Genomic DNA, 27,752 nt, shown 5'->3' on the forward strand with positions numbered 1-27,752 from the left:
TATCTTATTCAGGTTGTGGGTCTCAACCAGGTAAATACCCATAAGATATTGGTTACATTTCTATTTCAGGTAGCCAGGGTTGTGCTCCGTCCTTCAGATGAGACCTAAAACCGAAGCTGTATTCTAAGTGACTCTGCAGCAGCAGTTGTTGAGGCATAGTTCTAGTCTCAAAGTCGCTTTGGATAAAATCATCTGCTAAATGACTAATTGATAATTAATAATAATTAATAGTGTCGTCGCCAAGACTTTTTCGACGATTCGACGAGCTACTATGTCCTTAGATTCCCCTAGAAGAGTAGCAATCTGCTGCAACAGTGTTTTAAACAGAAAAGACCAGTACACACCACTCAATGCCTCCAGCTGAGAAAGCAGAACGAAGGTACACTGTATCCTTAAGAGGGATAAAACGAATAGGGTAAACTTTATCGTTGTTAAAGAACTACACTAAAGAACTGGACTTTGACTAGACAGCAGAAAGTGTATATCTCGAAGACGGTCATGGTTTATATCTTGCTTTTTTTATGATTGCTCCTATGAAAATGTAATCCCATTGATGGCAGTTGTCTTACACACTTGCATCCGAACACAGTTTTGTTTAAAAGGTTTCTAAACTTAAGCACAAAAAAAATACAACAAAAAAAAATGGAACTTACAGAGAGCTGTGGTTTCTTCAGGCCTTCTGCATCTTTGAGAGAGGAAAGGAAAAGATAGTTGTCAGGTCCATACTGCTGCTCGTTTGCTTCCAGAGAGAAAGAGACGACGCAGCTCCGTCGAGTACAGTTCCCACATCGTTTCAGCAGATCATTCACAGGCTCTTTGTAGACTGGGTTAGCGCTCCCAGCTTTGATCATCACGGGTTCTGTGACACCGACACACACAGGTTCCATACTGCTCCACAGGTATGCTTTTACCTACCACAGAAACAGGCATGTTTTCTCCATTATTCACACTATGGCAAATAAGTGCAGGTTATTCCTCCACTTTAAATATGGAACAACTGTTATAGGGAGACTGGAGTAACCGATTCTGGAAATACAGGAGTGTGTCTGTCTGACAGTTATTTGACTTTTTCATATCATTTAGACCTTTTCTTTATACAAAAATATGAAACTAAAAGTTATTACACAGTTATGTTTTACTGTAGTGCATTAAGGATTCTTTTTTGTACTGTATGCATTTTTTAAAACAAATTTCAAGAGACTTTAGTTCTGCAAACATATAAGCCACTATTTAGGCATCCCCAAACACCAGCACCACTGCTTCATATTTTATCAATGCTGTTCACTTTGACCTGTCATCTAGTATGGCAGCCACATTGGGGTCAAGTGACTTTTTGTTTTCCAGATGTTTACAAATCATTCAATCTAATATGACATTCCTCTTCTATTACGCTACGAGGGACTGGTTCACAAAAAATCTCACATTTCTAGTTTCATTCAAAGTTAATAACAACAAAATACATCAAATCTTCTCAGAACAGTACAGTATATACAGCACACCACTTAAAATAAATATGAAGAGTATTATTGGTTTAACCTTCTAACTGACCACCAGTTCACTGGCTACTTGAAAGTGGCAAGTGCCTAAACATGAAGCGGGTCAGTAGATAATGTAAACCTACCAGGAGTGAGAGTGTGAGGTCATTCTGTAAGTCAGACACTGCATAGATAATAAGCGTTTCTGTATCTTCAAACCCCACCGGAAGGACTGGAGCAAAGAAGTTCTGTGCAAAATAATGTAGCATCTTCCACTTCCCGCCGTATTCTAAAAATAAACAAGTGTGGACAAGTGGGCTGTTACTGTATGTTTCTAATTTGGTCAAAGTTAAATTAATCTGGTGGTCCCCAGCACAAAACCGCCACACAATTAGGAACAATTCAGCACAATGCGGAAAGGACATAGATTTGATGGGCACGGTGACTGCTTCATTTTCAGCAATTGCAGGGCACACGCATTTCTTTGTGTTGTACATTATGTATTTTAAGAATACCTGATGTCTATTAATGGAGCAATGGCAAGCTAAAATTAGATTCCTGGCAGCTGTACAGCCGTAAATGCAGCAAGGTGACATCACACCAGAAACTCAGCATAAAAATAGAGTACTGTCAAGTGACAGAAATGCAAGATATGGGCCATTCCGTAAAGAACAGTTAACAGCTGTCCACTACACAACCACAAAAAATGCATGCATGAACAAACGTCTGTTAAATGTTCTAATAAATTCGTCGTTTTTATTAGGCCAAGGCTCCTGCAACACACACCCCTGAACCAATTAAAAGGTTAAGCTTAATGAGCTTCCTATCTTACCCTATAATTACGTCCATTCATTAGCGTTAGCTAAATCTGAAATTAAATTATGGTATATTGCATAATTTTTTTTGTCATATTTAGTTTGTGTCCTTAGCCCTGGTTTTTGTTCCGTTCGCAGCACTGTCTCAATTTTTTTGACAAGGAGAATAACAATACTGTAGAAATATTTTAAAACTAGTAAGAAACAACTTGGAACATGAAGTTAACTGCTTCTAATTAAACCCAAGTTGTTAGATTTTATTTGCATAACATTTACATCGCTTGTTCATCAAATGGAGGCCACCTTCGCCCTGCTGTAAACAGAACAAAAGTCTGGATAAATGTTTCTGGTTGGAATGGTGACACCTTGCGGTCAAGCAGTTGTAACTACAAGAAGAGTCTGCAAAGAGTACAGCTATCCAGATTCTTAGGTTCTAGTTTCATATCGCATTGTGTTCTGTATGATTTTATTTTGTTTATGCTTACCTTTCCACTAAAAATGTTTTTGAAAAGTCCTCAAGGCTGATTGCCAATAATTGAGGTACATTTTCAGAAGCATTTTACACCAAATAAGATACTAAAATGGGTATAACATTTAAAATGTAGATGACATGAATTATCAATTTAATAAGAGGGTAAATAAAATCACAGCCAGTAATCACAAAGAGAAAGGCTGCCGGTATTTAGGTCTGCTATGGTTTGAATCATAAAAAATAATTGCTACATTATCCTTTGTGTCTAATTAAACAAAAATTAAAATTAATGCTGTTGTCACTGCTCTCATATTAACACTATTGTTATAAAACATAACAGCCCTTTTGCAAGTACAATGCTACATGTTCTCCTTTTGTTGCACATTTCACCAGGCATAGAAACACACATATAGGGCTTCTAGTTTTTGGTTTTTATTTTCCATCTCTCTACCTCCCTTTAAGCATTAATTAATAGCTATTAACCCTTAACTGAATACCAGATTGTTTAAATTAGCAACACACTACTAGAAACTAACGCAGTGGAAATGAATAAGCTGAATTTGGCAATTAGAGCCAGAAGGAAAAGTAGCGTAAAAAGAAAGAACTTCCTTTGGTAATTAGTGTTTGTTTAAGAAAGTGAATCGGCTCAAAATATGTTTAAAAGGGCCATCACATGATCAAAAACGAAACCTGAAAACTAGACGTCCTACACACATACAATATTTGAAACTATCTGAACAATTGGAACACCGAAATAGAGATAAAATCCCTCCAGGTAATGAATTATTTAGCTAGCAGCGTAGCACCTTGTGATAAACATTGTCTTTAAGGAAGTGTGTTTACTTTTATCGAGTTGTAACTAATTAAAAAAAAATTGGGGAATAAATAATGCAATAACTTTTCTGTTTTGAGTATTTTATTTATTTATTTCTTTTTTCATCCTATAAGAAAGCTGTTCAGATCAAAATAAACAGAAAATGACAAGCGGCCTTTCAAAAGGGAACAATACCTCGATACACTACAAGGCTTACAATAAATTGATAAATGTATTACCCGTGTTATTTATAATCCATTATCTGTAAAATAAATAAGAAATGCAAAAGAAAATCGGGATTATGTTTAAACAATGAATTGCTGCGGGATGAGATACAGCAAAGGTAAAGTAACATTTCTTGAAAATACCACAGGGTTTTCTGTAACATTTTTATTAGGCCCAATTGAGTTTTTTTTTTTTTTTTGTAACGAATTAGGCAAAACTATTAAGCCAAATGTAAATCCTGGAATAGATTGAATTGCTGTACATTGCTGCTTGTATCATCTTGTGTCAGACTGCAATGACATTCCTATACTGAATCAAATGGTACTTGATGAGCCACACCAAAAAAAAAAAAAAAAAAAATGCAAATCAGGAAAAAAAAAGTCACTAAACAGTAAATCAAATAATGAGTCATCGATTTTCCTACTGAAACCTGAGTAATGGGTACAGGAAGCACCTGCCAACTAAGCTACTACCAACCCTGCCTGTGACGACTGCATCTGAGTTAACAGCCTGGTAAATATGTCCCTTTCAAAGTAGGAAGATAGGCATTACAGCATTTTCATAACAAACTAAATAAGTCATATCTGGGACAGTACACTTACTCAGAGTGTGGGCTACATATCACTGGTGTTTAATATGCTACAGGAACTGCATGTGTATGGCACTGAATTAAACTGACTAGTGCAAACAGTGTGCATACTTTAATAGGAAATAATAATTATTTCCTTAAATGTATGGTCATGGAAAGACATGCAGAGTACTGATCGTATAAAATCTAAATATGTGTAATTGTGTGTGACAGGGGAGATCTGTGCTGGCTACTGGGCGCATGCGTGGTCCTGCAGGGGAGGGTCGGAAGCCCTGTTTGACCCGCCTGTCAATCATGGTAGTGACACATAGAGAGTGTGTCGCGGGGACCTCTGATTGGTTGAGGGACAGGTCTTGGGGAGGATTACGGTCAACCTCATAAAACTTACACTCTTCTGTTCCTTTGGTTAGCCCAAACAGGATATGATCTAGCAGAAACTCTGTCAGGAGACCTGGAATAACACAGAGAGCGAAAGTCTACGAACAAAGACGAGAGAGAGAGAACTGCTGGTTCCGGATACAGCAGCCGGCGGCAGTAGAGCCGAAGACGACAGCAGAGACGGTTGACGAATGCTCAATTTTATTTCGTTAAACGCTCATACTGTTAGGTACGGTCCATGGGATGTTAGTTATTTAGTTTAGGGGGACTGGGGTGGCCCCAGGAAAGTATACCGAGGGAATAGAAAAACATGCGTCGCAGGGTAACGGAGGCTATGAGAAACTGCTTAAAAAGGAGCACTTTTTCTTTGTAGTTTTATTAACAGTGTTTATTTTCCTTGTGCTTATGAACTATTATTTCTGCACTTACAATACCTCAGACTGGTACTATTGATGGTAGCAAACCTGAGAGTGTCAACCCCAAGAAGCACCTGTGTGTTTGTCTTTACACACTGGGGATACCATTGCTGGTACCCTAATGGCGACTACCTGATACTGCAACAGCCAGCATATGTTATTACAACTAAATAAACCCTGTGCGCTGGCGTCTCAAAGACACTTTCTGACTCCTGTGTAATCAGTGAACCACTCACACACCCTCTCGCAGTGTGTAACTCAATTTTGCTAATCCAAACCTACAGCTACAGCGTAGCTACCTCATTTACCTTATATAGCATTTTATTCATACAAATACCCACAGCACTGCGGTGTCACACCATGCCCTCTCATGCACTTACCAATGGAAGACCAGGAGGGACCCTGCCAGATATCATTCAGCTGCCAGTACAGAGCCCCCATTGTGTGCCCCTTTCCATCAAGGATCTCACTCCGACTGCGTCTGTAGAACTCAGTTTCTGTTTTAATGCACTGGGCCTGCATCACCTAGGAAAAACACACACACACCATTCATAAGTGAGGAGACAGCAGTGTGGCTCAGAAGCAAGGGTTATTATTATAAATGACAGTGTAATAATAACAACATGTGGCCTCAGCAATGGCCACCAGCCTGAGATGCGTACTTGGCTTGTAGACAGTCAGTTTTCAGAGCTGTCAAAAGCAAATGCAGCAGTCAATGAAGCTAGAAGCCAGCTTCTGTGTATCTTGGGACAGGGGTGATCAGTAGGGTCAAATATGATTCCGCTGTATTTTGGGTCACTCTTGTAAATATATCTTTGACTAAATGGGGTCTATTTTAATCATTTAAACAGTGACTAAAAGTAGACACAGACATGTTTATTATCCGAATATTATTTTGTTTTTGAAGCATTTTTTTCCCATGGAGTTGTTTATTGATCAATTTTTTAACAATATTACATACATTGTTAGGATGTTATTAAGACCTTTTTTTTTTTTTAATCAATAAAATAGTTCCCAATGAGTTACCTCCCAGGCAAATAAATAAATGTGAATTTGTATAGATTGTAAAAGGTTACCTCTGCAATGTCCTATGTTCAATCACAATAAAGAGAAAAGGTGCACTCTGATTTGCTGAGAGTGTATGTGTGCTGGAAAAACTGACTAAACTGTAGGCCATTAAACACTAGGTAAGTTGTTCAGTGAGGCCCAAAAAGGTGTGTGTATCTGGTCCAGAAAGGGTTACAAAAACTAAACCCACAACACTTCCCTAGTAACCAAATTTCATTTTTGCATTAAAGTTTATTTCACCTGCCAGTGTGAGTTTGTGGGCGGTGATAATTGCAAACTCAGTTTCGGTACTGCCTGCGTTCTACAAGTAAGGTCTGTTTAGAAGGCAGTCATGCTCAATATGTCCATTTATTGTTTCAGATTATGCTGTATATACTTTAACAGGGAGTGTAAACATTATTTTACTTGTACACTACAATTGTCCTGGCACTGCATATATGGAATTTCTAATCCTGTTCGCCGGGTGACCAGGCAATTTGTTCTCTCATCTACAGTCAAAAAAGTAAGTAACAAGTAACTGTTAAGACTGATTTTTTTTTTCCCTGACTAACTACATTGGGCCCTGCTTGTTTCTGATTTTGCCTGTCATTGCCCAAAGGAGTTAGTGATAGCATGAACACCTCCACATATACCTGTGGATGTGTGGTAAAAGATGTATGCACCTTAGATCTTTTGACATCACCACTAACTCCTTCAGGCAATTTGAGACAGGGCTATGTACCTGTAATAATATCTATAGGTGACAGAATTCACTCACCATAGGTAAATCATCAACAACCCAAAAAAGTCTATATGAGCACTGTATCAGGTCACCCGCGAGCTCTTAAACATATGCATTTCCATGCATGAATAACAGCAACCTAACTCCTCCACTTGGGCTTATTTCTGCTTCTGTAGAATCAGCTCAACACATTTGGCATTACCTGTGTCAGGTACAGTGTGTCTTTAAACTTCTGCAAGGGGTCTGTAGACCGTGGGAGGGTATAGTGAAGGGCAGCCTGCTCCATCATCTCCTTGTTTCCTTTGCTGTGGTGCTGCCGATGAGCTGTTAAACTGCTGGAGTAATCCCAGTCTTCAAGAATCGAAACCTGTTACAAGGGACCACAAATAACAAAGGGTGGTTACGATGGGAGGTTTATACACAGGAATGGTTCAAACCAGGGGTTCACAGTCACAGTCCTGGAGGGCTATCATTAAATTCTAGGTCTATGGAGGTTTGATTGGTTCACTTATAGCCTTTTCACACCCGAGCCAAGCCGAGCCAAGCAGGAACCAAGCTGAGTAAACCCAGCGCGGTTCGGGTGTGTTTGCGCTACTTTTCAAAGCAGAAGCTGCAGTGTGGAACGTGACATCAAATTCAGTGGACACAGGCGCACAGAGGAGTGGTGTGGTCGTACTGTCTGAAACGATAAAGTCTACCAGAAGATTTCACAGGATTTGAGAAATATGGAACTAAACCACAGTGCGAAATAGTGTTGTGAAAAAATTAAAAAAAAAACCATCTTGTTTGTATTTGTTTTTCACATGTTGCTGAATGCTAATACAAACCGAATAATTTCAATTTATATTATTAAAGTTAGATTAACTACTACGAATAATAACTTTAAAGTTACAGATAGTATTTGAAAAATGTCAGTAAACACTTCAGAAAAATAGATTTAAAAGCAGGCCTATTAAAAACGAAATCTAAATGTAACATATTTAAAGATAATTTTCTTTCCAACTTGTTTTTATACATGCAATGTTAATATATGGTATTTTTAAAAAATGACCATATTGAAATGTGATTTTCAGATACTTTGCACATTTCCAATATATATCTTTTTTTTCTTTTAAGAACTGGTTTATAAAGGTTTATTAATATGCGCAATTACTGATCACTTTATTCATTAGAAAAAAATATGGAATACAATTAATGAAAAGCAATAGATCTTGCTGTTAACACACTAATTTTTTTTTGTCTGTTTTAAATGATGCCTGTCAGCATTAAACAATTTAAAAGGATCTCTCTCTCTCTCTCTCTATATATATATATTGTAAGGTACCAGGGAGGGGGTTAAAATCCTTCCCTGCTAAAAACCTTGTGAGAATGCACATTTGGGTGTTATGGGGTTTAATTGTGTAATTGTTTTATTGTTTAGTAATCCCCTGCACCTGGTGGTAATTGTAAATTAGAGACAGGTGCAGGGTATTTAAGAGAGGCAGCCAGACTGATCACGGCTGCTGAGTGAAGAGCCCGACTGCGTGTGTGTCCAGTCGTATTGAAGAGAGTGTTGAGAGAAGCCCGTTTGTGTTTTGGTGTTTGTCAGGTAAACGGCTTAGCCGTCCTGTGTGTGAGTCAGGGATCGGCTGGTGTATAGTGAGAGCTCCAAAACGGAGTTAGGTGTTTATTTTGTTTTGTTTTATGTTTATTAAAAGTGCGCGTCAGCGCTAAAGCAATTCCGTTTCTGTGTCCTGGGTCTATTTTAAAGGGGCAACGAACTCTGTGAGTGCGAGGATCGTTTACTATATATATATATATATATATATATATATATATATATAAAAAATACATTTTAAAAAATTTAAAAAGTGGCAAAGCTTAAAGAATGTTGTAATGTGTAAACTCGGCTTTATTCCGTGTGGGACTGCACATCGAGTCCAGAAGACAAGTCGCTGAATTCAACATATCGGCGCCGGTCATTGCAGGTCTATGACCTAGAACTGCGTCCAATAAATTAAGATTAATATATGTGGAAGGGTGGTGAGTAATTCACTGACACAGGAGACAGAACAGGTGTACTTCAAACACCACACAGGTGTCCAGTTTTATTTGGTGGTAGTGCTTTCTTTTAAACCGCAGAGGGCGCTGTTGTCTGTGGTCTGCCTACCAACGATGGTAGACAGAACCACAGTAATACCAAAGTCGGTACACAGTTCAAAGTGCAGGCGCACTTACAGGTGCTCAACAGAATAATCAAAACAGAAGGTGAAAGAAAAAAGGAAAATAAAACTACAAATAAAAGGTGCTGCACTTGGCTGCGTTACCCCGGTCGTCGCTACCCACACGACCCGGGTCACCGACCTACACTAGCGACTCCCTCAGCCTACTATAAACAATACTTCTGGGGTCTGCCCAAGGTTTCCCCGCTACTACTAGCTTTCTTTTGTTTTTCTTTTCTGGTTAGGGCTAACAATTTCCCCAAGACCCGCCTCTCAACCACTCAGTGAGAGGGAAAGTCCACACAACCCCTTTCCCACCTCCCCGTGTCACTGTATTGGATGACTGCTGCCCTCTTCCTGCAGCACTATGAATACTCCAGCAGAGTCAGCACAGATCTCCCCCTGCTACAATATATATATATATATATATATATATATATATATATATATATATATATATATATATATATATATATATATATATATACACACACATATATATATTTGGGTTTTTTTGTGGTCTGACCCTCTTCTATTGTGATGATCTTTTGCTTTTTTGTAATCCTGTTTTATTTGTTTTATTTTTTCACAACTCTGTTGTGCGCTGCAATTTAGTCCCACATTTCTCAATTCCGGTCAAATCTTTTGGTAGACTTTATTGTTTCGGACAGTACAATTTAACCCCGCCCCCAGGCTTGTTCAGCACCGAGCCATTACTAGATACCTTGTGTTTTTAAGAGCTCAAATGTGGTTTGGTACCAATTTAACATTAGCAGTTTCCCTATAAAACACAATTGCAGTGTAAAAGAGAATTATCTGAAAAGGTTTTCACAAATGTACTTAACAGGCCAAGAGCTGAGAACCAAATCATGGCTAAAACTAAAAGGAATAATTAAGTAATGATTAATATTTTCTCATCTATAGAGGTTTTCCTTGTTAGTTAAATGTTAAACATGACATATACATTAATTACATTCTTAATGAAATCAAATGGTTTAATACATTCTAATATGTGATTTTTTTTTATGCTTCCCCTTCCAGCAATGGTAATTTCCCAAGTTTGCATACACAATGACGACACCTTTTTGTTGAGTATTCCTGTAGAGTATTAATATAAAAATAGACTCAAAATGCATATCTTTTCACTGCTGCAGATTGTAAAGGAGGTAGAATCATTATATGCCTGTAACAAAACAGGAACCAAAACTCATAAAACAGGTTTCAATAGAAAAAGACAACTCCCTTAGGCTTACATTTGTGCCAGAAGCACAGAAAAACTAAATGAATGTCAAGGTCAATTATAAAGGCTACTATGACAGAAAACTTGTTATTACTTACTGCAGTGCAAGCAAGTAGGTTTTAAATATACGCAAGAATTTACCTTTTGTAAAGTCGAAAAAGATGGCCAGGACTGGAAGCCATATTCAGAGGCGAACCTGGTCTTTGGAAAACCCTTCCAGTCCCAGCAGTCATCGAGGTAGCTGTAGAAATGTATGTCGCCGTAGTTGGTATCATAAGGGTTTTTGGCTACCCATCCTTCCTTAATTGATTCATCTCCATTTGTGGGGCTTGATGACAGATATGGACGACTTTTATCTTCCTGTAAGAAAACATAAAAAATTAAGCATAAGCAATACTTACTCCAGCAAGCACATCTCTATCAGTGAGCTGTAATTAGCCATCAATACTCAAATGTTCCTTCATAGTGCTCACTTTTTAAGATGCCAGGTAACACCAATTAGAAAATGTGGCAGTTTCATCTGAGCTGGCGGCTTATAGAGGCTGTTGTTACAATGGAGCACTGTATTTTATTGTATTTATTTTCAACATTAACTTAACTGAATTAACTGAACAGTGAATCATCACCAGAATCAAATGGTGAGCAAGGATTTAAATAACAAAATCTTTCTAGCTCCGAGTCCCTACCACTAGGCCACACTGTTGAGACAGACTTTTACAACTAATACAGTAAAGCATAAAGGGTGCAGACCTAGTCATATGGACCGATAAATTTGCCAAGTTGGGTTCTATGTAGACTATTCCTACAAGAACATACCTAACATGTCTCTTCCTAGTTATTTGATTTTCTAAATGCAAACCTGTAAATTAAAGAAAATGCCATTCTTTATTGTCTAACCAGGATGAGAAATCATAGAGATCTGCATTTCTTTTCTTCAAGGGGGTCCTGGAAGTCAGCCACAGCAGCACACAATCACCAGCAAATAAAGACATGGGCTTAGCTGCTGACTCAGCAATCAGGGTACCATTAAAAAACTTCCCAGGACATACATGCTACAAAATACCATCATTCATAAATGAATAAACAATTATATCCAATTGCAAATATAACAGAGATAACACCCCAGCGTTAACCATGATGTTGCATCTTCATACAACTTATAGAAGTTTTGGATTGTATTTGGCAATAATCTGATAAACTCTCGATTTTCCCCAGATATTTGTAAACTTTCAAGTACTGTGCAATGTGCCTGTCTGTATGTGGTGGTACTGGAGACTAGTCTTTGTTTATCGACACAATAGTTTTTGTACAGGCACTGGCAGTGTGTCCTCTTAGCATGCCACAAGCAATTTCAATCCAGGCATACAGTGTGGAGGTCAAAGATGCCATGTGCACAAATGCCTGATTTTTTCAGTCAGACACCCTCAGGTACTACTTACATTTTGAATTATATTCCTAATATTATTCACATACAGAGTCACATAGTCCTTGATGTAAATTGGCTGCTCTGATGATGGAATGTTGAACCAGTTGCTGGCAATGGCAGCCTCGTTCTCATTGTTTCCACTCCATATAATGACAGAAGGATGGGACTTTAATCTCCTCACCTAAAAGGAACACATATTGGGAAAACTTGACGTTATTCAGGCAAACACTGAACTATAAAAGTACTACAATTTATGTTTTATCCCAACAATAGTCACAACTGTATATACAAACAGATTATTTTGGTGTTCTGACCATCACTTTAATCACCAAAGATTTCAATTACATTATGCTACAACAATATAATAATAGATGTTGGTGTTGGTACATCTTTATCCATGAAACACTTGATGGTAGAATAAGTAGTAACACTAACAATATGTAATAAAAGAAAACTTGAGAATAGCATTGAAGGCATTGAAATACTTCAAGTCAAAACGTTTGCCTAATAATTTACTACCCCTGATACTACCCTACTATACTATCTAATGCACTTTAGCCAATATGCACACTACCTAAAACCCCCTAGCTAAAGTATGCAGATATTCTTCAAGCTGGTAAATATTTAACACAGTATTTAAAAAAAAAAATGGCTGTAGTCGGTATTTGATAATTACCTCTCCAGTTTTGAACATTACCTAGATCATCTGTGAAGTAACAAAGGGACATGGGATATTCTGTGTATTAGCTAGCTACTATTTACATTGTTCTCTATAAAAAAAATTAAAAAACTGTAACTGTTACATATATTCAGTTTAACTGGAAAAAAACATCCACTAAATAATCCAGAACCTTTATTAAGCTGCCTATGTATATATGGGTAAGCGAGGATCCCTCATGTCCTTTGTGTTCATCATGCAACATTAATGCACATTTTGACAAAATGTAAGGTGGGTCTTAGCCAAGGACTGTTTACTTGGTGCCATGACCAGGTGCTGCGATGTCTGCATCGGAAGAAGAGCATAACATGACCAATAAGTTGCCACCAGTTTCATCAAAGCATTACACACAAAAGATAATATTCCTCCATCCAGGAGAGCAACCACCAAGAAAAGGTGTTAAAACCAAGCCTCGCCCAGGACAACTGGAAGCTGCAGGAGACTGGAGACTGGAAAATGCTGTCAGATGTTGGTCAATGGCTCATTTTTCCACCTGAGATTACCACCAGTAACCTTCAACCAGATATTGTCTTGTGATCTGGATCACAGTGCCATGGGAGGATGCTGTGGATGAGGCGTATGAGAGGAAGAAACTGCGGTATGCTCAGCTAACTGCTGAAGCGGAACAGCAAGGATGGAGAGTCCAGGTTTACCCAGTGGAGGTGGGTTGACGAGGATTTGTGGCACATTCTAAAACCCGGTTTCTCAGAGACGTCGGGTTCAGTGGCCAAGAGTTGCGTCGCACAGTAAAGAACTTATCTGAAGCAGTATAAAAGAGCAGCAACTGGCTGTGGTTGAGATGGAAAGATTCTGGCTGGCGATCTCAAGCACAACAGAAAGAAAGCAACGCTGATGTACACGTAAGTAAGCTGGGCTGAGTTCAGTGGGGGGCGGAGGGGGGTGATGCTGGGACACCAGAATCACTGTCGAGCATTCTTGAGGTGTTGTGGGCTAGTCAAGGATTGCTCACTTGCAACTGTCTCTGGCACTGCCAATTGGTAACATATATGCAAAATATATGTTGGTGGGGCTTGGGAAATACTGTACAGTTTCTCACCTGTAGGTTGTTTGTCAGGGATCACAGTGTTCACCTCAGTTTAGATTCCAGCACTCAAGTAGATAATAAATACAGTGTTATGCAACCATCCCAGATCAACAAGAAGTTTCAAGTCACCAGCAATTAATTACCCCACGCAGCTATTCAAGTATAGCAACAGATAAGCAGATATACTGATGTTAGGTAACGCACTGGCAGTTTGAATCCTGCCATTGCTTATTTCCATTTCCCAGCAAATCTGCCTCAAGAGTGACACTCTTAAAGTACAGTTTCCATGCAGACCCAATACTTTCAGTTACGTGAGAGTCTTTGTGGGGTTCTGTGAGGCAGATGCTGAAACACCTGCGGAAACTACCACCTTTCATTCATACCCTGAAAGTCCAGAAAGAAAATGCCATGACTATGAGTCCAATGTTGGAAGGATGACATAGTGAGTGTAGGAAAAAAAAAAAAAAAACCTGCCAGGGTTCGGTTACCAGTTCTTGGTCAACACTAAACAGCGAGTTCTAAAAAGTTACAACCATTTCCAAGAAAGAAGATATCTAGTTCTAACTTTAGAAACAAAAAGCAGCCTGCGCTTGGAGCAGCTGTGGTGAAATTAAAGTGGCTTCAACTATCACCACTTTAATCCTGAGAGTAGGTTTTAAGAAGATAAATCAGAAGGAATAAAAAAAAAAAAAGACACTCAAAAATGAGGAAAAGAAAACAATAAAACGAGTTATATTTTTGTTTCAGTAAAAATTATTTTTCCATGTGGTCTTGATAAAATGTTCTAAACATTCATACTTAAAACAAACTGTGTCATACTGCACTAACAACAGATAATACTGTAAATGTGGTGGTCCAGTTCAGGACTACAGATTTGACCGGCAGTGTTGTTTTTCAGTGTTGTTCCTGTGCTGTATGAAGTATTCAGATTGATGTTTGACAAAAAATGTGCACTAAATCCAACCAATTCCAATGCTTTTTTTTGCAAATATAACTTCTCTGATGCTTGAAAGTAATAGCTTCACTTGTTAGTATGAACTTCTGTTTTGTTGAGAACAACAACACTTTTAAACAACCCGATGCTGTTGATGCTGTCACCTTGTCAGTTCCTAGCACAAGAAACAACAGATTTAACACTCAATGTGTAAATGATTTGCATACATTTACATTTTGAATGTAACTGTATGAGCATGTAGCATTATAGAAATACTGCTGGCCAACAATTTTACTGATGTTTGATAAGGCATGCAGCCAATTGTTGTACTGTCTTACGTCAAGTAGACAAATGCTTTAGCTAACACTAACATAGTTATGTATGAAGGACCTACAACACTACAAAATCCACTCAACACACGGAGAAATAGACACTGCACTGTCCTTACTGTCTGTGCTATTACAAACGGTTTACAAAGTCTACTTACAGTTTTTCTTCAGAATTTATGATTGAGTGTATACAGTTAGGAGATGATGAAATCTTTAATCGAATACAAAGATTACTATATTTATTACATTCCTGATTTTTTATTTTATTTATTTTTTTAATAAAATAAATGAATATACTGTAATAAAAAAAACTTGCACAATTGATTTCTCCAAATAAGCAAATAGACAAATTAATTAAATAAAGAAAGAAAGAAAGAAATAAAATAAAACAAAATAAAATCGAAACGTATGTGGAACTCCGGTTTATCCAATAACCAAATGGTGATCCAACATATTGAAATGTAACACATGTAATGTAATGTAAAGGGTCTGTCTAGTACATTTAGAAATACTATAAGTAACTAAATACATTCAATGACAACTCTTTTGACAAAGTATTTTTCAATGCAATTAATATATTTTAGTACATTACAAATAAGAAACACTTACTTGGTGAGTAATTTCTTCTCTCACAGAGTCTATAAAGCTCTTTTCAGTGGGGTAAAGGGCACAAGCAAACATGAAGTCTTGCCAGATCTGAAACACAACAATGGCACAGCACAGAGGAGATGACGGTATGGAACTGTATATAAACAAAAAAGAAAGATATTCCATATCCAGCCATTACTGACAAGACTATGGCCTTATGTGAATGACAATGGTTCTTTCCAATTACCATAATTCCTAGTTCATCGCAGATGTCATAAAACTCATCCATTTCATAAACTCCTCCTCCCCAGACACGTAATGTGTTCATATTGGCATCGACAGCAGACTGGAGAAGATTTCTTAAGCTAGGAAACAATTAGAGAAGCACACTTTAAATGTATTTAAACTGGATTCAAAATGGATGCCTGAGAAGTAGGATTATGTTGAATGATTGTTAGAAACCTACAGTTGATAAGTTAGTTTTATATTACAATTCCTTAAACAAATAATCCAATTTGAAACCAAACTTATTTTGCTAAATGAATGCTGCTTTTAAAGTAAACATTTCAATTATAAGCTAAGAACTGAAGTGAACATATTTACCCACCAGGGTAAAACACAGCTGGATTTTAATACCTTGATTGGGAACATACAATTAATAAAATTACTTGGAAATAGGATCAAGGCCTTAATGCCATTTTGCAGTTATTATTCACAATGTGCCAAGTAGGGAAAACAAAGGCTGTTCTATTGTATCATATGCAGTGTGGAGTAGTGGTTAGGGCTATGGACTGTTGACCAAAGGGTCCTGGGTTCAATACCAGGACACTGCTGCTGTACCCTTGTATTCCTCCAGTAAAAACCCAACTGCATAAATGGGTACTATATAATAACTAACTGTAACTCGCTTTGGAAAAATGTCAGACAAATCAATACACTGTTATTTTAAGAGGCTGTGTGGTCCAGTGGTTAAAGAAAGAGCATGTAAGCAGGAGGTCCCTGGTTCAAATCCCCGCTCACTCACTGACTCACTGAGTGACCCTGAGCAAGTCACTAAACCTCCTTCTGCTCCGTCTTGCAGGTGAGACGTTGTTGTAAGTGACTCTGCAGCTGATGCATAGTTCACAAAACCTAGTCTTTGTAAGTCTCCTTGGATAAAGGTGTCTGCTAAATAAACAAATAATTAAGTTACAGTATTCATTATTGAGTTTGTTGGATAACCTCCAAAGCTAAAAAAAAAACACTCACATATCAGGGGTGACTCGATCCTGAAATGAATCTGCCGGGATCCAGTTTGAGCCCTTGAGGAAAATCGGCAGTCCATTGATCTTGAAATAGAAGCTGAGGCCAGGGGATCCTGGAATGAGCTCTTGTACCAACTCCACTGTGCGGAAATATACCTGAAAAGCAAAGAACAGACTGAAAAAATAAGCCTATTTTCCACTATATTTATTTCCACTATGCACTATGATAAGGCATAACTTACTCCAAAAGTTATGATGGAATAACGGTGATCGAAATCTCACTTTCTGTTATTACACTCTTTTACTTGCTTTCACATTGCATGTATTTAAATTAAGACATTTACAGTGCCTACAGAAAGTCTACACCCCCTTTCAAAATGTTCACCTTTTGTTGCTTTATAGCCTGGAATTAAAATGCATTTAAAAAAAATATATATATATATATATATATATATATATATATATATATATATATATATATATATTTTTTTTTTTTTTTTTTTTTTTTGCATTTCAAAGCAAAGACTCAACCATGAGCACCAAGGCACTTTCAAAAGAATTCCAGAACAAAGTTGTTGAAAGGCACAGATCAGGGGATGGGTATAAAAAAATATCAAAGGCCTTGAATACTCCATGGGGCACAGTCAAGACGATTATTAAGAAATGGAAGGTGTACGGCACCACCAAGACCCTGCCTTGATCAGACCGTCCCTCCAAACTGGATGACCGAGCAAGGAGACTGATCAGAGAGGCTACCAAGAGGCCAATGGCAACTTTGCAAGAGCTACAGGCTTTTATGGCCAAGACTGGTCAAAGTGTGCATGTGACAACAATATCCCAAGCACTCCTTAAATCTGGCCTGTATGGTAGGGTGGCAAGAAGGAAGCCATTACTCAAGAAAGCCCACCTTGAATTCTGTTAGAAGTATGCAAAAGAAACACTCAGGAGATTCTGTAGCCATGTGGCAAAAAGTTTTGTGGTCTGACGAAACTAAAATAGAACTTTTTGGCCTAAATGCAAAGTGTTATGTTTGGCGCAAACCCAGCACAGCGCATCACCCAAAGAACACCATGTCTACTGTGAAGCATGGTGGTGGCAGCATCATGTTATGGGGATGTTTCTCATTGGCAGGGACTGGGCCACTTGTCAGGATAGAAGGGAAAATGAATGGAGGAAACTCTGCTGCCCTCTGCAAGAAAGCTGAAACTGGGACGGAAGTTCACCTTTCAGCATGACAACGACCCAAAGCACACAGCCAAAGCTACACTGGAGTGGCTAAGGAAGAAAAAGGTAAACGTCCTTGAGTGGTCCAGTCAGAGCCCTGACCTAAATCCAATCAAAAATTTGTGGCATGACTTGAAGATTGCTGTCCATCAGTGCTCCCCAACTTGACAGAGCTTGAAGTTTTGTAAAGAAGAATGGTCAAATATTGGGAAATATAGGTGTGCAAAGTTGGTAGAGACCTATCCCAACAGACTAACAGCTGTAATCGCAGCCAAAGGTGCTTCCACCAAGTATTAACTCAGGGGGGTGGAGACTTATCCAATTATGATCTTTCAGTTTTGTATTTTTAATATATAATTTTTTTCTCAATAAAAGCATTTTCCCCTTAACAGTGTGGAGTATGGTGTGTAGATAAGTGGAAAAAAAATCCTCATTTAAATACATGAAACTCTGAGGCACTGACACAACAAAATGTGAAAAAAGTTCATGGGGGTGTACAATTTCTATAGGCACTGTACATTAAATGAGGGGCATTTTCTAAAATTGAAATGTACTTAAAACAACATTCTCCAGCTTAACATCGTTTACTGTCCTGAATGTAATTTTAGACCAATAGAAATACACTGGGTTATGGATAGGGTTATTGAGGAGACTGGTGATCAATCAAGTCATCAGGAGATGATTTATCAGTATGCACTACTATGCAGAGGTATGAGATAAACACAGCGAACAAGGAGTGGGGCTTGGCTAGAGATGCAGTACTGAGTGTCCTGTTGATATGTAGTGCCTTTTAAACCTGTTTTACTGTGAATAAAATTACTTTTAAAACAGCGTGTGTAAAACAAACAGCTCATGTGAAAATAAATTAGACCTGACGTTCTTGACAGGCGCTGAATAAATGGACCGCAAAGGGCTCAACTTTTTGCTGCTACTGTAAAAGCAAAGCAACCTCTCTTGCTGTGTCATTGTCAAAATCGGGACTTTACTGGCTCAATTAAAATATTTTTTTAAGCGTTTTGATACCAAACATACCATTTTGCAGTTCGACACTACCAAAATATGAGATTGGTTATGTCCAGTTGTCGCAAAGACGGCCGCAGTGGGTGACGTCAGACCAGAAACAGGAAATAAACAACAAGAGGTGGAGTTTGGTGGAGCTGAGCAAATGGTTTCGCTCAGCATTTAATGAGTGAACAGAACAGTAAATAAAAAGGTTGTAACAAACAAACAAAAAACACAGGACACGGCACATTCGCCAAAACAAAAGAGACAAACAAAACGGACTAACACTACACAAAACACGGTGAGCAGATATTTTAACTTTACATTATTATTTTATTATTTATTACCTCCGTCTCCAATCCCGTTCTCCACTCCCCGAACACAAAACCCCTAGTGGGTGAAAACATGCAGCTTTTATGCATCTGTACCAAGACTCAATTGCTAATCAATCATTCTACTGGAGTCGCGTTACAACTGCACGTGAATTAATAAAGTGCAACTCCCCGTGCTCACATATTATTACATTTTATTTGCACGTTAAGTGCTGTGCAGTCCTCGTGCCTAAATACAAATATACATTTTAAACACTACACAGACCCGTTTATATCCTGTGTACCAATGACTATACACCAACATTAACAAACAACACAAAATACACACAGGGGCGGGCACTTTATCACACTAGTACTGTAAGGATATCTGGTATAACAAGGGTTAACAGAATGAAAAACTAAAATGAAGCCAATGACAATGACGGATTCTGAAACACTGTGATAATTGGGATATCAATGTTGCCTTTGTCATTCACTGTCAAGAACTCTGCAGTCACTGTAAATAAGAAGTTTCACACAATGAGGTCTGCAGGCCTCTATTACAATCAGTGGTTGTTATTAGACTACAGAAAATCATCAAATCGAGGAACGGGTGCAGGCTGACACCATTAATATTATTATATTATTATTATTATTATTATTGAGTAAAGTCCAGTAATAATACGTGCATTTCGCAATCGCAGTGAGAATCGATGGTCAGTTGGTCCTCCACCCCCACAGCAACCCTGGTATGTGATGTTAGACTGAATGGTAAAATAAGAACAAAACTAAAAATATAGCTATGAACCAAACATTAAAGCACCAACTGTCTCTGCACTGTCAACACATTTAGCAAGCAGGGTTTATTTAACACTACAAATACAAAGTTACCACTTTCTTTAAACAGTATCTGAGATACAAGACACTGACACTGGCTGCAGGAGCTTTGCCCCCCCCCCCCCTAAAAAAAACCTGACTATTGTATTTTTATCTTGTTCTCGTTAAGCCATCATAAGGAATAAATAAAATATGTGTCAGGAACATACATTTCCCCTGTCCCCTGTCCCCTGACCACATTCTGTTCATTCTTATCAATTCATAAAACCTTAGCTTTCAGTTCAGTTTTGAGATTTTAAAAAATGCAGTACCTTTTAGTAGAACAAAGAAAAACCAAAAATAAAACAAACCATAATGTTTTTTTCAATACTGTATCCTTCAGCCACAGAGACAGAGACAGTCATGTTATACCCAGTCTGGTTCCCCTGTCCGCTAGGCCACCAGTATTCCAGAGGAACATTCTGGAAAGTAAAACAACAGGAATAACAGTGTTAGTTAAAGAAGACATAGCAGGGTTATAGAGTGTTATGCGTCCCCACAGAGTGGGCATTTTGAAAAGAGCTTTTCAACAAACTTTAAAGTTACGAGGACGTGTGGTATATTCCAAAAGGTACACCTTTATTTTATCTTCTTACCGTGTTTACAAGAAGTATAAGTTTGATGTTGCTCTGTCCAGGCTCAAGTGTGACCTCATAGATTTGTTGTGTTTGCAATTTAGGGATGTGAATGATCACGTGGCCTGCTAGTGGTTTAAGGCTGACCGTGTCAAAGAAGGCTTCTACTTGAAGGTTCCACTGTTTGGTATTGTGATCTGTAATGGAACCAGCACACAGTGTTTAATATAATTACAAGTAAACATGTATACCTTAACAACTACCAATCTTAGAACTGCATGAAACATTCAAAATGACAGTACCTTTATTCAAATTAAGGGTCAGGAATAATGAAAATTCTTTAATGGGCAACTTAGTATAGGCAGGAAATATTAGAGTGATTTACTTAATTTTCATGACAATAGGCCTCAGAATAATATCTGATGTAATTAAGAGTTTAGACATGCTTCTAATAGCTCAAACACTAGTTTTCACTTTGTGAAGTGTGATCGGTTTAATTCCCACAGTTGATTTATGACCCAGGATATGTGAATATAAATATCAAAACCATCATGATTACATGACTCTTAAAAAAAAATTTCACAGCACAAAACATAGCAATGGTTTAGTAACTGCTCCCCTGACATGGAGTCTAGGGGACACCCGAATGCATGAAATCCCACTGTCTTGTAACATCTTGCCGAAGAAATTATTCCAGGAATGAATACTCATAAAGGGTGTTGCACAACACTGTTTACAAATAAAGCACGCAAAGGCATATTTATCTTAAGCAGGGTTATGTGTGTTACTTGATATCCTGAAACATACCATAGCCAGGAGTAGCAGTAAGATACACCAGCTGAAAAACATCATAGGCCTCGATTCGGATGCCTCTCCAGATTCCTTGTGTAGGGAATGATGGACCCCAATCCCAGCTAAATGAGCACTGCTCCTACAGAATAAAGTATGGGTTTATAGAATGGTATACTTCCCTTGTCTGGAAATCTTGTTAATACAGACTGAAAAGGTAAACACGTATGTTTGTGCTAACACTCATTTAGTGAATCATTGTGAACAGGTTTTTTTTTTCAGGTTTTGTCCAACCCTTGCACTGTATAAGCACCTACATCTCTATGTATAAAAACATGCTTACAGTAACAGGGCCCAGGGAAGTAAAATGGGACAGCTACAATTACATCACATCACTTATTCAGACACAATTTTAGTTTATAGCTTAATTAACTTAATCATAGAAAATATTAAATAGGTAAATATATAGAAGTGAATATACATAATGTGTGTTTATAAATGATAATATATTATTTGGTATTCCTAGCCTTAAGTAAAGCAATATTTATATCTGTTTAAAATACAAATTAATTACTTATGCATACACACACACACAGAATTCTGTAAACACTGATGAACTCTTGATACATTTTCAAGATCACTACAGCTAAAAACAGAAATTCAGTTCTCAATGTCAACATTTCTTGTACCAAGTCACGAGTGTTCTGCTTTTATTATATCTGCATTATCAAGGGACACTCAAACCTAAAATAGATGTCTGCCTGGCACAATTCAGATTTACAATTGTACACAGATAAACCACTGTTTCAGCTTTTCTGTTCTGTTCTGGTTATTTCCTGCAAACAAAACGTAAGCATATCAATTGATGAAGGTTAGAACGTTAGAATGAACCCCAATGAACCCAATAGTAACCCCACGCTGAATCATACAGAAAAAGGAGTAAACAAACAACATCATTCTTGCCCACAAAAAGAGTACAAACTCTACATTAGCCTTTATTATTCCAAAACAAAATTTGACTTCTCTGTTTGTTTGTTGTTTTTTTTATCCCCAGTTGGTTTCTGTTCTGGTTAAACTGGTTTGGAAAATATATATATATATATATATATATATATATATATATATATATATATATATATATATATATATATATATATTATATATATATATATATATATATATATATATATATATGTGTGTGTGTGTGTGTGTGTGTATATATATATATATACACACACACACACACACACACACACACACACACACACACACACACACACACACACACACACACACACAGTGCCTATAGGAAGTATTCACTCCCCCCTTGGACGTTTTCACAGTTTGTTGTGTTACAACCTGAAATTTTGATGCATTTAAATGGGATTTTTTTTTTTTGATTTACACAACCTATTTACACAACCTACTCAACACTTTGAAGAGGCAAGATAATTTTTACTGTGAAACAACAGTTAATGAAAAATAAAAAAAAAAACTGAAATGTCTTGGTTAGATAAGTATTCGCCCCCCTGAGTCAATAATTGGTAGAACCAACTTAACAGCAATAACAGCTGTGATAAAATACCAATCCAGCAATGTTTTACTGTGTTCTTATTGCAGTAATGCATACAGGTCTCAGTGCAGAGTTGCTTTATTTGAATGAGAGATCATTAAAACAGGCAAAGATACAGAATCTCAGTTATGTAAAAAGGAGTTCATATCTACCATATCATGCTTTTAAACTTTAGTTTCCCCAAAGCCACGTCCTAGTCAAACTTCACTGGCTACATTTTTCATTCATTCGTGCAGCACTTCCTCTCTATTCCAATTGTATTCCCAAAATACCATTAATATTGCAATAATAATAATAATAATGGCACTGTGTTCTTCCTGAGTTTCTGGTAACTATATTTAACTGGGTGGTTTTTACATGTTTAAACTGGGATTATTAGTCTATCACTGATTTTGAATGATCTCTTATTCAACGGAACGCTATATTGCATTACTGCAATAGGAACACAATAAAATGGTGTTGCATTTTATTCTGGACTCGTTTTTTCCCCCAAATTACTCTAACCTCTATACCTAACCCACGATGAAAATAACCTTGTGCACTGATATTTTGTTGAGTACCATTGCTCTAAACTAGCATTGTGAAAGTATTTAAGTTATTTAAATAAACATGGCAATGGGTGGCTCGATGGTGGTGCACTTTTGTGCTTAAAGGCAACAGAGGTAATTCACTCTCTATTAGTAGTAAACTGTATCTGTATCTTTCTTCGCCATCAGCCTGGGTGGCTGTGGGCAGTTGACAAACTGCAAAAATAACATAAAATTCGATGCTAATTCATCATCTGCCCACCGTGCCAGGAATTTCGGCATCGGTCCTCATATACCGTAGGAATTTCGGATCGGTCCATATATATATATATATAATATATATAACGTATAGACTATCTAATATACGTTTCACACTATAGAAAGGGTAACCCCATTGATGAAATTGTGTTCACATTTTGTTGTGTCAGTGCCTCAGAGTTTCATGCATTTAAATGAGGATTTTTTTCCACTTATCTACACGCCATACTCCACACTGTTAAGGGGGAAAAAAGTTTTTATTGAGAAAAAAGTTATATATTAAAAATACACAACTGAAAGATCATAACTGGATAAGTCTCCGTCTCCACCCCCCCCCTGAGTTAATACTTGGTGGAAGCACCTTTGGCAGCAATTACAGCTGAGAGTCTATTGGGATAAGTCTCTATCAACTTTGCACAACTAGATTGACCATTTGACCACCAAGTCATGCCACAAATTTTCGATTGGACTTAGGTCGGGTCTCTGACTGGGTCACTCAAGGACATTTACCTTTTTATTCCTTAGCCACTCCAGTGTAGCTTTGGCTGTGTGCTTTGGGTCATTGTCAGGCTGCAAGGTGAACTTCCATCCCAGTTTCAGCTTTCTTGCAGAGGGCAGCAGGTTTTCCTCAAGGACTTCTCTGTACTTTGCTCCATTCATTTTCCCTTCGATCCTGACAAGTGCCCCAGTCCCTGCCGATGAGAAACATCGACAACATAATGCTGCCACCACCATGCTTCACAGTAGGGATGGTGTTCTTTGGTTGATGCGCTGTGTTGAGTATGCGCCAAACATAACGGTTTGCATTTGGGCCAAAAAGTTCCGTTGTAGTTTTGTCACACCACAAAACTTTTTTGCCACAAGGCTACAGAATCTCTTGAGTGTATTTTTGCATACTTCAAAACAGGATTCAAGGTGGGCTTTCTTGAGTAATGGCTTCCATCTTGCCACCCTACCATACAGGCCAGATTTGTGGAGTGCTTGGGATATTGTTGTCACATGCACACTTTGACCAGTCTTGGCCATAAAAGCCTGTAGCTCTTGCAAAGTTGCCATTGGCCTCTTGGTAGCCTCTCTGATCAGACTCCTTATTGTCCAGTTTGGAGGGACGGCCTGATCTAAGTAGAGTCTTGGTGGTGCAGTACACCTTCCATTTCCTAATAATCGTCTTGACCATGCTCCAATGAATATTCAAGGCCTTTGATACTTTTTTATACCCATCCCCTGATCTGTGCCTTTCAACAACTTTGTTCTGGAATTCTTTTGAAAGTGCCTTGGTGCTCATGGTTGAGTCTTTGCTTTGAAATGCACTACCCAGCAGAGGGAACCTACAGGATTTATTCTGAAATCATGTGAATCACTACAATTTAACACAGGTGGAGGCCACTTAACTTGGTGTGTGATTTTGAAGGTGATTGGTTATACCTGAGTTAATTTAGGATTGCTATTACAAGGGGGATGGACACTTATCCAACCAAGCTATTTCAGTTTTCACTTTTAATTAATTTTCTACAAATTTCTAGAATATTTTTTTCACTTGGAAGTTGTAAGGCAGGATGTGTAGATAAATGAAAAAAAAAAACCTATTTTAATGCATTTTAATTCCAAGCTATAGGGCAACAAAAGGTGAAAAATTTGAAAGAGGGTGCAGACTTTCTATAGGAACTATATAGGTTTTACGTCACAAAATTAAACAACTAAAAAGAAAATTCTCTAAAGCTACTGTTTTGTTCATTATTCCACACCCTGCATTCAGGAGTCAAGTTTTTGAAACTCTCAAGAAAAGCCACCGTTCTCTACTGCAGAGACCCTGAGGACTGCTCTTACCTTTCTGATGAAGTTAACATGGCATTCTCCTTTCTGCACAGGAGGGGGGCATTCCGGAGGCACCATATAGGAGACATGAGCTGCTCTTTGCTCAGCTGCATATGTTATTGCTGACGTAAAGTCAACCTGCACAACATTGCTGTCCTTTACCAACGCGGTGACATCAAAACTCTAGAATGGAAAGACAACACAGATCAAAATCGTATACTGGAAATATAATTTGTAACAGAGAAAAGGAAGATGTAGGGTGGAAAAACTGCCACCCCTGCAATACACTATCCGAATCCTCCCCCCAGGAATGCTACATTATTTTTTTTGCTCATTTGCTTTAGAATCACAATGAAAGTTTTTGTTTCAGCTGAAAATGTATTTTTCTATACTTACATTTATGCACTCTAAATGTAAATGCTTGATCATAAAATTATATATATATATACACACACACACACATATACATATACAGGATCATACAGGAGGCAGGATCGGACGGGTTCATCTATCTGATAGTGTCTCCCTGTATTATAATACCTCCTGCGGCATTACCATACAGGAAGCAGGATCGGTCAAGTTCGCCTATCTGATAGTGTCTCCCTGTATTATAACAGTGTGTGTGTGAGCAAGTGCTTGGAGTGCGCTATGTAAATATTTGGACTGTACTGTGTTACAAATATGTGGGTGTGTTGACACCAGCAAAAGAGCATTGCACCTAACCCCAGGGCTCTACTCACTTTCACACCCCACTACACAATTGTTTGGTTTTGAACATGACTTGATCACCCTAGTCAAAGGATAGCATACAGGGCTCAACCAAAAAGCACTCCTGCATGGAGTTCAAGGTAAGCCACGCAAATGTGTTTCACCTCCTGTTCAGTTGCCAATCTTCCCCAAGGCCCACAGGGAACATAGTACAGTATTGGCTTTTGCACTTCAACTATGGTATATGGGATATGGTAAACCAGGTAATTGGCTTGACAGCAGGAAAGGAGGTTGCATGTTGCTGTCCAGTTGGCCTGACCAGCAAGTAAATGTGGTATACGGCACATTTTTGTCAATACTGTAGCTATACCCTCTATTGACAATATATTTAAATCTCCAGTCTGTACCCTCTGTGTAAGCAGCAGCAACACTAAATCTCCCTGCCCTCTTTGCCAATATTAAAAAAATATATACTGAAAACAAAAAGAATGTTTCTCCAGGTAAAACAGAAGGGCTTTTAAATAACTACATCTTCATGAAGAACTTGGGTGTAACGCATTACTTCATTGAAATATTGGGCTATTTCAGGAAAACACAATTGTTACATTGAATAATTCATCAATGTCAGACTACTGGTAAGCCTGGTCAATGTCATCTGCCAGGATGGACTCAAATTTGATGTGCAGACAGTTTTTGTTGGCACTATAACTCTCAGCAGGGTACATATATTCATATGATATGGGATTGCCCAGTTGTGCAAACATGTTGTTTTAGGACCAAGTCATTTATTTCTCAGATAATAAGATTCTATATTTCCTAACACCTTGAAGATGTCTTTAGAACATACAGAAGGAAATCATTTGTTTTTTTGTTTTTTTACATCTGTATAAACTGTGGGGGGAAAAAAGTGCTGGTAAGACATTCTGATGATCCAATACTGCAAAAACTTGGGCTTGGCATTAGTTTGCTATAATTGATTAGCAATGTAATAAATAAAATGTTCATTAATTTAAAAATATAATAATGTTATAAAATGTTGTGTGTATCTCAAAACAAGCCAAATATGAAAAATGTTCAACAGGTGAAAATTATCAAGAGATACAGTAGTATACTCACATATCTCTGGAACATGTTGTCTGTCCTCCCCACAAAGACTTGATTGATAGAAATGGCAGACACTGTATCTATGCCATCACATACAAGATTTACTCTTTTGTTGCTGCTGTTGATATTTTAAAAAAAAATGTATTTATTATTTAAGTTTCATCCTTCATATTATCTGCAGCAAAACCATAATATCAAGTATTCAAGGAAACATTGTTTGAAATGTATTCAGTAGGCAAAAATGATCATGCTCATGATACAATAGTATACGAAAAAGACATAACCATCTAAA

At 37.7% G+C, this 27,752-nt stretch overlaps 1 protein-coding gene across 4 annotated transcripts in view; it reads right to left on the bottom strand.

Moving 5' to 3' along the window:
* manba (mannosidase, beta A, lysosomal) overlaps positions 1 to 27,752 on the bottom strand; it is a 40,866-nt gene that overhangs the window by 6,315 nt on the left and 6,799 nt on the right. Inside the window, exons 3-16 of one of the 4 annotated variants that reach the window (XM_041221745.1) lie at positions 27,473 to 27,578; positions 25,661 to 25,831; positions 21,494 to 21,617; positions 20,708 to 20,883; positions 20,423 to 20,533; positions 16,703 to 16,854; positions 15,702 to 15,819; positions 15,476 to 15,562; positions 11,854 to 12,021; positions 10,556 to 10,774; positions 7,176 to 7,340; positions 5,565 to 5,709; positions 1,622 to 1,764; positions 654 to 911 (exon numbers count right to left, since the gene is read on the bottom strand). In XM_041221745.1, coding sequence (XP_041077679.1) covers positions 654 to 911; positions 1,622 to 1,764; positions 5,565 to 5,709; positions 7,176 to 7,340; positions 10,556 to 10,774; positions 11,854 to 12,021; positions 15,476 to 15,562; positions 15,702 to 15,819; positions 16,703 to 16,854; positions 20,423 to 20,533; positions 20,708 to 20,883; positions 21,494 to 21,617; positions 25,661 to 25,831; positions 27,473 to 27,578 — 2,143 coding nt within the window. Of the gene's footprint in view, positions 1 to 653; positions 912 to 1,621; positions 1,765 to 5,564; positions 5,710 to 7,175; positions 7,341 to 10,555; positions 10,775 to 11,853; positions 12,022 to 15,475; positions 15,563 to 15,701; positions 15,820 to 16,702; positions 16,855 to 20,422; positions 20,534 to 20,707; positions 20,884 to 21,493; positions 21,618 to 24,343; positions 24,368 to 25,660; positions 25,832 to 27,472; positions 27,579 to 27,752 lie in introns of those variants that run through there. The other 3 variants (XM_041221762.1, XM_041221754.1, XM_041221771.1) reach the window with 3 other exon arrangements.

This window comes from Polyodon spathula, chromosome 2 (assembly GCF_017654505.1).
Source record: "Polyodon spathula isolate WHYD16114869_AA chromosome 2, ASM1765450v1, whole genome shotgun sequence".
NCBI classification, from domain to species: Eukaryota; Metazoa; Chordata; class Actinopteri; order Acipenseriformes; family Polyodontidae; genus Polyodon; species Polyodon spathula.